Source organism: Ruditapes philippinarum, unplaced genomic scaffold (genome assembly GCF_026571515.1).
Source record: "Ruditapes philippinarum isolate M1 unplaced genomic scaffold, ASM2657151v2 ctg5147_1_1_1_1, whole genome shotgun sequence".
Lineage (NCBI taxonomy): Eukaryota > Metazoa > Mollusca > Bivalvia > Venerida > Veneridae > Ruditapes > Ruditapes philippinarum.
The window spans coordinates 1-13,047 of NW_026866538.1; the positions used below are offsets into that span (position 1 = coordinate 1).

At 32.1% G+C, this 13,047-nt stretch overlaps 1 protein-coding gene across 1 annotated transcript in view; it reads right to left on the reverse strand.

Annotated features, from left to right (window-relative positions):
* Positions 1-9: 9 nt before the first annotated feature.
* The window catches only part of LOC132732801 (uncharacterized), a 60,103-nt gene continuing 47,065 nt past the window's right edge, over positions 10-13,047 (reverse strand). Inside the window, exons 3-4 of the mRNA XM_060719309.1 lie at positions 6,907-9,712; positions 10-337 (exon numbers count right to left, since the gene is read on the reverse strand). Of these exons, the coding sequence (XP_060575292.1) occupies positions 7,092-9,712 (2,621 nt within the window). The 3' untranslated portion in view covers positions 10-337; positions 6,907-7,091. The remainder of the gene's footprint in view (positions 338-6,906; positions 9,713-13,047) is intronic.

The following is a 13,047-nucleotide window of genomic DNA, read 5'->3' on the forward strand; positions in this document are numbered from 1 at the left end:
CAAAAAAGAACTATCGACATAGAAATTAAAGTAACTAAAATATATGACAACTGTTTTAAACTTGAGGTAGATGTTGATCACAGGTAAATCTCATATAGTTCCTTGTTAGCCATCACGGTATTTGAACATATGTATATATTTATTTTGTAAATGACAATTGGCCAGTCTTAACAATACTTAAAATTAATTAGCAAATCTAAGCTTAAAGTTAACATAAACAGGTGATGTATAATATTTAATTTCCTTCCATTGTGGTGTCCCAGATTTGTAAGACATTACCTCATAGATAGCAGTTGGGGTCTTCTGATTAACAATGAAGTCATACATAGAGGAAAAACTGAAATATAGAAAAATAAATCTATTACAATTCCAAATTTATAATAAATAGGACAGTAAGATTCAATTATGATTAAAATCAGCTCTTTATAATGCTCCGTCCGGTTTTAGATCTGACCGTGACCAAATTCAAAATCATTTCTGGTAAGCTTTTACATGGCCCATCATCGAGCTTTTATAATTTTGAAAGCGATGTGGTTTCTAATTTTAGCCTAAGGAAAATCAATACTGAATAGGTAATTTTCACTTTAAATTTTCACGATTTTGAGAGCAAACATGGCGTTGTCCATATAGCCGAATGGTGAAGTGGCAAAACAATCTCGACCATTAAAATTGACTCTATTATTGCAAGTTGATTTGTTAAAAAATTACTTCAAACAATTTTTACTAACAACAATTTTGTTTAACTTCCATGGATAACGGTATTTTTTATACTTATATTGCCTATGTAAAAACTGGCTTGATATTATTAAATTACATGACTTAAATAGCTTTCTTGGGAAATCCGAATTATATACGGTAATAATAAAAAAATATACGGTTATACTTGTACCAATCATGTGAAATAAACATAGTGAAGAAGCTTATGAAGTTTTAATTTATTCCCTTTCGTTGTTATGGAGATACCAGTTTACACGCAACAACTTCACCAAGTCGAAAACGTGGCATAAATATGCAAAAAGCATACTAGAGTTATAGAACTTGTGCAAATAATGTTATATAATCACAGAGAAGACGTGTTTGAAGAGTCAATCCATTCCCTTCCATAGTTATGGAGCTACCAGCTTACACGCAAAAATTTTAACAAGAATTTCTAAGTCAAACAAGTGGCATAAATATGCAAAAAAGCATACTAGAGTTATAGAACTTGTGCCAATAATGTTATATAATCAAAGAGAAAACGCGTCTGAAATGTCAATCTATTCCCTTCAGTAACAATGGAGACAGTGAGCTTACACACAAAAACTTAACCAAGATTTTCTAATTAACAAGAGAGCCATCACTCACCTTAATATACAAGCTCTACATGACAAGGAACAAGTAATATTGAAAACTATAAACAAAAGCAGATATAAAATCTAAATCTTAAACTGATATCACAAAGTTGATATTTGTATCTTAAATAGTGCATGTATTAAAACCTTACTGGTTGCTATTGTTATGGCAAAACAAAAGTTCCAAAAGATGTGTACATATAAGGAAAGTCAAGGACCCCCCCCCCATTCCCCCCAGGGGCAGGGCCAATTTTGACCAAACGGTTTTTATTTAACCAAATTTGGTAGACACTCACAGGAAGTTTCTTCATGCTAATCAGGGATTATATTTGGATTGTTTTAAAGCAGATATTCTGTCATATTTCAATTGAATTGCAGATATTCTGTCATATTTCAATTGAAAATAGTATATTATTTTCTCAATCCACATGAAAAAATTCCCAATTGAAAGTCATAAAATAAAAATATTTAAAAAAAAAATTAAAATCTTTGAAAATATAGGCTTCTCCCATGTTTGATGATGCTTTCCTAGACAGTGATTGTTTGCATTCATTTTAAGTCATAGCAAATTTTCAGTCATGCATTTTCTCCCCAATTTTTAACAAAATATCGCTGAAATTCCCAATTACATGGGTATGGGTCAAGTTCCCAATATCCTTGAAAAAAAACCTGTGCTTAATATCAAAGCTCTAGCTATTTCAGTGTGGCCATACCACGTGACATTGACGTCATTTTCGGCATCATTTCCAAGACAAATATTGCTCGATTCGGAAAAGAAAATAGTCATAAATATTTTATTTCTGTACCAATTTCTTTGGGATATGCACCAGTCTACGGGGAAAAATATAAGCTTTCCACAGAATATTGGATATTCGTCAGTTTATAAGCCATTTTATCAAACACTTTGCATAACCTTGAAAGTTGCTTGTATTAGAACGGGCTTCAGTTGCAAGCTATTTCGTTTTCTGGCGTTATCTGGTCTACGCCATGAATAAAAAGTCAGGTTTACATCAACCGGGAGTACGGAAGGCAAAAGTCTACCTAAATATGTTCATATTTTTATTATGAATGACATAAATCTTAAGTTTTTCTTCAATTGTCAATTCTGGCACCAGTTCCAAGTCGAAAAAAAGGACTACAGTTTAAAGCAGATTTTAGAATCCGTTGCAAATGCGAAGCAACATGCCTACCGTTCTCTTTCTACAATTTAGTTTATCATTGTTGACCTTTCACAGAGAGATTGTGAAAAAACTGCTTGTTCCTTAAAGCAATAACACTTATACTTGTATCGCAATAGTGCACGTCAAATCACTTAGATTTAGTCCTGTCGGAAAAAAAAAATATTTTGGTTTCGTTTTGAAGATGTTTTAAGTATTGCTCATCTTATCCTATGTAGTAAAATGTGTTTTATTCTATTTCACAATGGCGAAATTGATAAGAAATATATGTGCTCTCAGTAAGAGAAAGAGTGAAAATAAAAAAACACGTTTGTATGCTATGGAAAGGGTTACACAAATAACGCGAGTGTTGTAAAGTAAAGGTATTTTTTCACTTTATTTTTGTCAAGAGTTACTGACAAACACTGACACTCGTGAATGTGACAAATAGGTTTTTCTGTCCTCAAAAGAGAGACTTTTAAAAGGTTTATATTTTTTCTGGAATTGTTGTATAATAAATTTCTATAGAGTTTGATAAACGAAATCACAATTTGAACTTGGAACTTTGCCGTGTAAATCTGATAGTATTGTTACTTAGTTGCATTACTTATGATTCTCTATTTATCAAAAATACCCAAAATAGCCATGAATAAGAACGAGAATGGACGCCATGTGGAGTTAACAAAGTAGAAAATAGTAAACATATAAATGATTTTACAAACCAATAGCCATCGATCACAGTCAAATTTCTTGAAAACAAAACATTCAAAAAGACGGAAATAACAATGATTATCAATAATTATATAAATATTTACATTAACATCTGTAATAGCAACACCGGCAAGATCTATGACTGGGGTCAATATGCCACTGATGCGTCCATTGAATAATTGATAGCTAACATAAGCTTACTAAAATTGCGATTACATTTGAAGAGTATATTCAATTTTTATCCTTCAACTGTCAAATGACTTACTGCTTTTATTACATATCAGATGATTTACTTATTTAGTATATGCGCCATGTTTATCTTGTTTTAGATTTTAATGTGTGGTCCGTTTTTAAATCTTAAAATGCTACAAAAAGCCAGTTGAGGACATCTGCAGGTCATGCCGCGTGTAATTATTCATGCATTTACAGCCAATGACCACATCGATAAGAAATAGTCCCAAATAGCCCTATCGTTTTTATTCAGTTGAAAGAGACATTATTGTTAAAAAGGTTCTATTCGATTTAAATGTTTTCAAACCATAAATATTCCGTTCCCTTCCTCTCTTTACAATGTATATTGGTGAGCTCTCTGATAAAGCTGAGTTGACTGATATAATTAACTAAATTTGTCAGATATGCAGTTTATCAACAGAAATAAATGCAATTATAAAGTAGATAGTATTTAATAGTGTTCTTAAGTTAACGAAGTTATCTCCAGTTCACGAAAAACGGTAACCGTGGGTATGAAAACAGGATGTAAAAATATTTTTTATCAACGAGTGCCACTGTGTTAAAAAGCTGAATCTATCATACTAAAACATTGCTACAGGTTCTTTATATATACATGTATATGGTTATACGTATAAATAGCTCCTTTTTTACTTTAAAATTGCCGCGTTGAGGCGTAACCCTTTTTCACAGTGATCCTGAATGTGCACGTTCATTGGACAGGCTAGCTAAGTCAATCAACATTTTCAATTTTGCCGTTTTGGGCGATATTTAGGGTTTCTGTTTTCTATTTTCCACGTTTAGTATTGCTACATGACACAAATAGATTTTTCATAATCATTACCGGGAAAGAACAATGATTAAAGAGCAAATCAATTTCTTTACAACAATTTTACGACTTTTAAAATCACTTATAGCGCAGCGAGTAAAATCATTTTAATATTCATTTGTGTTTATGTAAATCGTGTAGTAAATAAAATGTTTTTCATGGTTAACATAGTTATAGAAAGAGAACGGTAGGCATGTTGCTTTGCATTTGCAACGGATTCTAAAATCTGCTTTAAACTGTAGTCCTTTTTTTCGACTTGGAACTGGTGCCAGAATTAACAATTGAAGAAAAATATAAGATTTATGTCATTCATAATAAAAATATGAACATATTAAGGTAGAGTTTTGCCTTCCGTACTCCCGGTTGATGTAAACCTGACTTTTCATTCATGGCGTAGACCAGATAACGCCAGAAAACGATATAGCTTGCAACTGAAGCCCGCTCTGATACAAGCAACTTCCAAGGTTATGCAAAGTGTTTGATAAAACGTCTTATAAACGGACAAATATCCAATATTCTGTGGAAAGCTTATATTTTTCCCCGTAGACTTGTGCATATCCCAAAGAAATTGGTACAGAAATAAAATATTAACGGCTATTTTCTTTTCCGAATCGAGCAACATTTGTCTTGGAAATGATGCCGAAAATGACGTCAATGTCACGTGGTATTGCCACACTGTATTTGCTTTTTTAAAGATGATTCTTTTTAGTTTTTACTAAAAACATATTTATAAGGAAAATCAATAAAACTCTGGAGCAGGGCAAATTTTGACCCTAGGGCATTTATATGACGAAACTTTGTAGATATACACTAGAAGTTGTTTCAATTGCTAAATATCTAAGCTCTAGATATTTAGGTTTCTAAAAAATGATTTTTAAGTTTTTACCATATACATAATTATAAGGAAAATTAATGACACCCTATAGGGCAGCGGCTGGGCCAATTTTGACCTCTAAGATATTCTATTTATAAACAATTGTAGACATGCACTCACAAGAAGATGGTTCATGCTAAATATCTAAGCTCTAGCTCTCTTTTTCTAAAGAGTTTTGTTTTTGTTGTATTAACTTTATACATATAATGAAATCAATGATATACTGGGGCGGGGCAAATCTTGAACCCAGGGCTTTTATTTGAACAAACTTGGTAGACACTTACTAGATGATGTTTAATGCTTAACATCTCAGTTCTTGCTATTTTCGTTTTTTAAAAGATTTTTTAAAAGATTTTTTACTATATACATAATTATATACAAAAAATCAATGAACCCCGGGGCCGGGCCAATTTTTACCCCAGGGTTTTATTTTAGAACAAACTTCAGGTAGACAAAAAGTAAAATTTGTTTAATGCTAAATAAATAAACTCTAGCTATTTGTTTTTTTAAAGATTATATTATACATATTAGGAAAATCAATGACCCCGGGGCGGACAAATTTTGACCCCAGAGCTTTTATTTGAACAAATTTGGTAAACACCCTGTTTCATGCTGCATATCTTAGCTCTAGCTTTTTGGGATTTTTCAAAGGATATTTCTTTTTTAATTTTTACTATATACGTCATATAAGGAATATCAAAGACCCCCCTTCCCCAGGGCAAGGCAAATTATACTCCAAGGGATTTTGTTTTAACACACTTGGTAGACACTACTACATGATGTATAAGGAATATAAATGACCCACCAATGCGAGGCTTATTTTGACCCAAGGGATTTTATTTGAACTAGGTAGGCACTGGCTAGATGATGTTTGATGCCAAATATTTCAGCTCTAGCTTTTTTGGTTTTAAAAAGAAGATTTTTTTTAAGATTTTTAATTTTGTTGCCTTGGCAACCAGATTTCTACATGGAAAAAATATTTGAAAATTTTTTAAAGTTGACTAGCAAAAGAAATTTCAATGAAGTTTGGTTGAAATTGGTTAAGCGGTTTAGGAGATGTCGTTTAAAGTAAAAGTGAGTCAGAATGGGCCTTTAAAGAAGCATAAAATGTAAGATACAAGCCTGAATGAGCATTCTCAAGGGCTCATAATACACATTGACAATAATCACTCTAATTAGTATCCAGTACTAGAAGTAGGGTAATATTACAGCCTTGCATCGGTTTAAGTCTGAAATTTTCTGGAAATATATTTAGTACACAATAAAAATTTGTACATGAAAATGCACAGAAGCCACCATTTGATATGTAGATTCAATAATTTTGTGAGGACCCGCAGACCCAACCCCTCTAAAAGATATTTACCCCACTCCCTATTAAAGTTTGTTTAAATGTATATATGGAATATCTAGAGCTACAATATTTCAGTTAATTCTTGCAAAATTTGACACCCATTTAAAATTAATTATAAGGATAAATTACATAATTTCCTGGTGCATACCGGTATATTATAAGGAATATTATTTCATGATAAACTTCAGGCAGATAAAATTATACATGTTCAAGGGCTTATTAGTCTGTTCACGTGATACATTTAAAGTACTCTATTTCTGAAGATTAAAAAACTATGAAGTTCAATATTAAGAAAAAAGATAGACTTTAAAACAATCAATTTATTGTTGATGCATTAAAATATAATAATCTGTAATCATTAAAATGTGCTCAGTTCAAAATATAAATATATAAAGAAAATAAAAATATATAAAAAAATTACTTACTTTTTAAATAATGAACCATCAGTCCATCCTAAACACTTCCAGAAGATAATCCCAGTTGTCCAAATATGTGTACTGCACATTTAAAAGTAAGTATCTGATTCATAATAAAAACTAATGTCTATTTCACCTGTCACTTGTCTCATAATCTATTTATAAATTGTTTCTCCATGTTCATTTAAGGTTACTCAGTACTTTGTTGTTGTTGTTGTTTTGAACACAAACCTGTACTCTCCAGACTTCAAGGTGTCATCATCTGTGACCACAAAATTGTCTGATTGCTTTCTAAATGTTTTAAACTTTTCAAATTCTGTTTTTGGTTTTATATCACAACCTATCATATATACTGTCACTGTATGTGGTAGTTTGTTTATAACTGTAATGAGATCATGTAACACTGAACAAGACATTGTTATATACAACAAGTCAACACTTTCAATATTGATCATTTGAGGTGACAGTGTTAATGATCTTTCACCTAGATTGATTCCCTGTAACCTAACAACTTTCAAATGATGTAACAATGGTAATGTTTGTACCATTGTTTCTATGTCACTGGGAGATTCTAGATAACTACACCACAATAAGTGTAGTTTACTGGCTGCTGGTAGTTGACTGAGATAAGATGACACAACACCAGGTTTATATAATTTACCTACATTACATTCCTCTAACAACGATACATCCATGTTTAATTGTGACACAGGTATATCGCCAAATCCTAAACGTCTTAGTTGTGAATGTTGAGACAGGTCAAAGTTGAATCCCCTACATGAAGTATAATGATCACTACAGTATAAATTGTACAATGTTACTTCTTTCATTGATTTTTTACTAGTGAGGAAATTTAACAATGTCTCCATTACCTCGTGGGTCATAGTGAAACAGTCTATATTTAAACACTCCAGGTGTTGTAATGTTATCAGTCGTTCATTTATCTCTGCAGACAGTGGGCAACATCTTCCTACAAATTTATGATTTTTCCATTTACTTGATAACACAGTTAAACATTTTAAAGGCTTCAATAACAGGCTCATTATTTCCTCTTCTACAATTTCTCCTCTATAGAATAATTTCTCTATATGTGGAAGGTCAGTGAGTGTAAACAAATTGATAATTTCTTGTAGACTACAAATACCTTTATTTAGTATCATTATTGATTTTATGTTTTCTTTATTTTGTTGACACAGCTGTTGTAATTGTTTGAAGTAGTTTTCTTGTTTACAGTTTTCATTAATGAAGAAATCTTGTAAACACAATTTGAGGTCTGTATTTTCCTTTCTTTCTTTGGCACAAGAAATGTACATGTCTTGTATGTCTTCTAATGGCTTAATCTGCATGCGAACAGTATAACTTGTCAAAGTTCTGTATTTGATTGTTATTTCATCATTGTTTATCACAGGCATTAGATCACTTGATATTGCAGACATTAATTTAGGGTTCATGTTACTGATGAAGACAAACACTTTTGACATGTCTAGAATATTTTGTAAACACTGGCACTCTTCAAATAGGATTCTCTGGACTTCACATGTATTTTGAAAGCTTATAAATATAGCTGAAAAGTATTCTTGCACTGTTTTATGTGAAAATGAGAATTTAGAACTTTCATTTATTAATGTTTTCACTTTACTTTCTGACAATATTCCTGATAGACAACTTGATTTCAAATCTTCTTGGTTAAGATATTTTTCAGCCATATTTTCATCAAATACTAATGTGTCCTCCTTTTTCTTACTGAACAATGTATAAAAAGCTAGTTTCCCAATGGTCAACAGAAACGTGTAGTAACTACAGAAATGTTTATATTTTCTGAAACATTCAGGGACGTAACTCGGAGGTGTTCTACACGATGAATGAAACTTTCCATGTAACTTTTCTGTTCTAGATAGGAGAAGCTGAATAATGCCTGTATATAATTCTACTGCTGAATTTTCTATTGGAATTTTTTCAACCCATAAACATATAAGATAAAGTAATAGGAGAGGGGTGGAATCCATATCCTCAAGGTCATGGTCACTGATTGCTTCTTCAAATCTGCACACTTCATTTTTCAGTTCACTATCTTTTAAGTTCTTATTCAACGTTTTTATTGCGTTACACTTAAACTGCCTAGCACTGACTTTATTTAGTTTGACTAGCTCTACTGTTTTGTCTATTTGATTCAAGTCTGACATTCCAAGCTTCCATGGCCGAGTCGTTGTTAAGATTACACATTTTTCACGTGCATATCGATGTGGAATATTTTTAGGACGTCTTGAACAATCGTTGTCAGGATGAGTCCATTCATCTAGTCCATCTAATATCACAATATATTTTTTATCATTTAGAATGTCCTTTAAAAGACCTTTTGGCATTGAAGATGAGCAAGGGAGATTTTGTATGAGTTGTTCTTCAATCATGTCGTCAACATCACATACTTTAGCTGAATCTCTCAATAGCACTAGAAATAAAAACTCAAAGCCAAATAACGCTTTCAACTCATCTTTTTTAAAATGCTTATACTTTTCATCCTTTTGATGAGCTTGACACCACGTCAATGCGAGATATTTTGAAAATGCTGTTTTCCCAAATCCAGCGACCGCTGATAAGTATATTTCCTGTGAAATATTTCTACCCAATATAAACAGGTCCTGTAACGACTTGACTCTAGTTGTTTCTTTCCCCCCACCAGCCTGATAAGTCTGTATGTCAATTTCTGGCATAATGTAGAACCCGGCTAGAGGGGTAGGGACAGCATCTGTGAGTGGTGAAAGAGGAACTGTACTCTGATTGGTTTTGTACCATGTTATTAGTTCATTCTTCAGTTCTGAAATAGAAAAAAATCACAAATTATTCATTTAGATAGATACATGACGTTCATGTAGAACTGCAGTACTGTATAGCTACATTAAAACGGAAACAAAATAATGAAGAAATTAAATACAAAATCTTCTTTAAGTTCTTCCTCGTTTACTTGTACTTACAACAGTAAAATAAATAGAACACTCGGTAAAAAAAACAAATTGATGAAAACTGCATGTGTTCGTCTGTCAACTTTTAAATTTACTGTAGCAGACGAACATTTCATTTCATTTAAAAACTCATACAAAATAATTGTAGAATACCTCTATGTTGTACAGTAGCATCTCTTTTGGTTTGTTTTATCAATTCTATCTGAATCTTACAAATTCGTGAAAATATAAATAAATCTAAGTTTTTCTAGGCAGCTAGCTGCTGTCAATGATACAGTACAGTAAATATGAAAATGCAAGGAATGTGCACTGTATGAACTGTAATAAACATCAATCTAAAATAGACTTTCATTTGACAGTGGTGAAGAAACAAGAAATGAGCCGCGTCATGACAAAACGAACATAGTGCGTTTGCGACCAGCATGGATCCAGACCAGCCTGCGCATCCGAGCAGATGCTGTTTGCTTACCAACTCTATTACAAGTAGAGAAACTGATAGCGAACAGCAAGGATCCTGATCAGACTGTGTGGATGCGCAGGCTGGTCTGGATCCATGCTGTTCGCAAACCCATTATGTTGGTTTTGTCGTGACGCAGCTCAAATATCTTTTGAAAAGATACACTGCCGTGTTAAGGTTAGGCTAGGCATTTTAGCTAAAAATAAGACCCAACCTCAAACAAATTCCTTCAGAAAAGATATTTGCATATTTGTTATCTACTATATATGTGTTGCTACAGGAAAAAAGTCCTCAAAAAATTTCGAAGTATAAAATGCTAAAAATGTCATGTTTTGAAATCATGTGTTTTCAATTAGAATAATCTGTGAAATTAAACAACCCAGATATTCTACGCAAATATGGTAATTAACAAAGTAACACATTAATACACAAACATGCTTTATTTAATCCAAAACATTTCAACCAATGTTGATTACATTCAAAAAGTCGCAACACTGCATAATCTATACATCATCATTTAGACTGGTATAAAACATTACCCCACCCACTAATGATAATTTTTTTTTTACTTTAAGTCAGATTCCATTAAATATTCTTACAAATTAGCTCTACCAAGATTAAAGTTGTATGAATCTATCTAAATTCATATTATAATTCAAAATTGCAATACATTTTACACAAATAATTATTATAATTGTTATTTATATACATTGTATTTGCATTTCTGTTCTGAAAAATTAATCCTTCAAGTAAATATCTTACCAGTGCTAAATTGCACTTACTTTACCATGGAAGTTTTGTAAAAAAAATATTGTAAAAAGACATTTTAAAATACAATGTATCTTGAACTGAATGTTAAGACACTGAAAAAACACAATGTTAATTTATTTCATCATTTTTGTCACCGAGGCCTGACTATCCATATAGTCTGACAACGCTACACATGTATATATACATATTGCCCTGCCCTTGTTCAATGCTGAAATTATATCTCCACTTTTTCGGCCGGTGCTGTTGAAACCTTTAGCCTGCCCTTTTCACAGAGACACATTGTTTCGCATCTGTAAAATTGTTACAACATAATATGATAAATAAAAATGCGAACTTTGCATTCTGCTTTTAAAATAAAACAATTTTATGTCAAACTGAAAATGTAGGTACATGTACTGTGAAAGGCAAGATAGAATTGTGCTTTTAGATTTATATTTTTATATTGAATTATCTACAAATAATTCATACATTAATGAGGCAGGTTTAGCCTCAGCAAAAACGTGCCTCAGCTTTCTTCTTTAGAAAATATGTTTCATGTTATGTTGTTACATGTATAACAAATTTAAAGCGTGTAAATTGCCTATCGGCTGAAAGAAGCGATGACTGTGAAACATCATAATGTGCCATATAAGTAGGAAATACTGAACAAAACGGCACCTATACTTTCATACAGATAACTAAACTGGAAGTTTTGGTCGAGTGTTTAAGGTCACTGACTTCAAAACACTTGCTTCTTACGGTGTTAACGATGTAGGTTCGAGTCCTGTCTGGGTTTTGAATATATTAGCTGACAGACATAGCTATCCCAAACTAGCTTTATAGAATATTGGTGGTTCTACGCGCTAAAAATAATACCTATGTCACACTTTTTCCTTCACCAGTAAAGCTTGAAAGTTATTATATGACCTGTAAAGTATTGATGTGACATAAAAACCAACAAACAAATCTCTGATCTTAGTAATTCCGAGAATGTAAGAAAACTGCAGTTTTGGACACTAAAAATAAAACACTTTTAAAAGAAAACCATTTAACTTTTACAAATGTGAATTCCCTTTAGAAAAGTTATATATGCAGTAGCACACAAAATTGAATCTGGTACACCAACTGTGTATTAAAAATATGTAGATTTATCTTCTTTTGAGAAATAAATCCCGTTTAATTTTTGACGGGTGCATATGTGTAATTGCCTCAAAACCCATCCGTGTGAAACGGTAAAACATTCCGATAAAACTGGTTTTCGTAAGTTTACCAAGCACGAGTTTTTCGTGCGTACATTGTAAAAGGCTGCGCATTTAAAGTTTAAAATTTGACGTGGAAACATCGCTTATTAAAATCCCACCCTCCTTCCCATGTGTTATTTGTATTTCAATTTTACATAAAACATGTTCTGCTGCCGAGTGTTTTATATTTTTCAGCTTGAATCCAGCCGGTTTTTCATTACTTCCCGTTCAGCCATGCCATGGCCGCTCCATCGACACGTGTGCTTGAATTTGATGTCCAGTAATTACAGTCTTACAGGAAAACATTTAATCCCACGTATTTAGTGTTTGAAATGTGTTGACACTCAAAGTAATAATTGGATGCTCTACGTCTGATTACAACAAACTTTGTTGTAGAAATAAACAGTTGTAATTTGGAACATTACTCGATACTTAAAAATAATTTTATTAAAATATTTATTAGTATTAACAATAATTAATTGAGCTAAATGATTAAAATGGTGCCTTTTTTATATTTCTAATGCTTAAATGAATTTGCAAGGATGCGACCCGAATATTTTTGTGGTATGACATTTGACAAAACGGGTAACAGGTTTCCTATTTTTCCCCACTGGTTTTATTGGTTTTTCCTGGGCGAGTCGACCACAATTTGCAAGTTCAATGGTATAAGAAATCAAAAAAATGTTTTATTTTACTGTTTTCACATAACTAACTTTATTGATCTATCTGAAAACTAGAATAT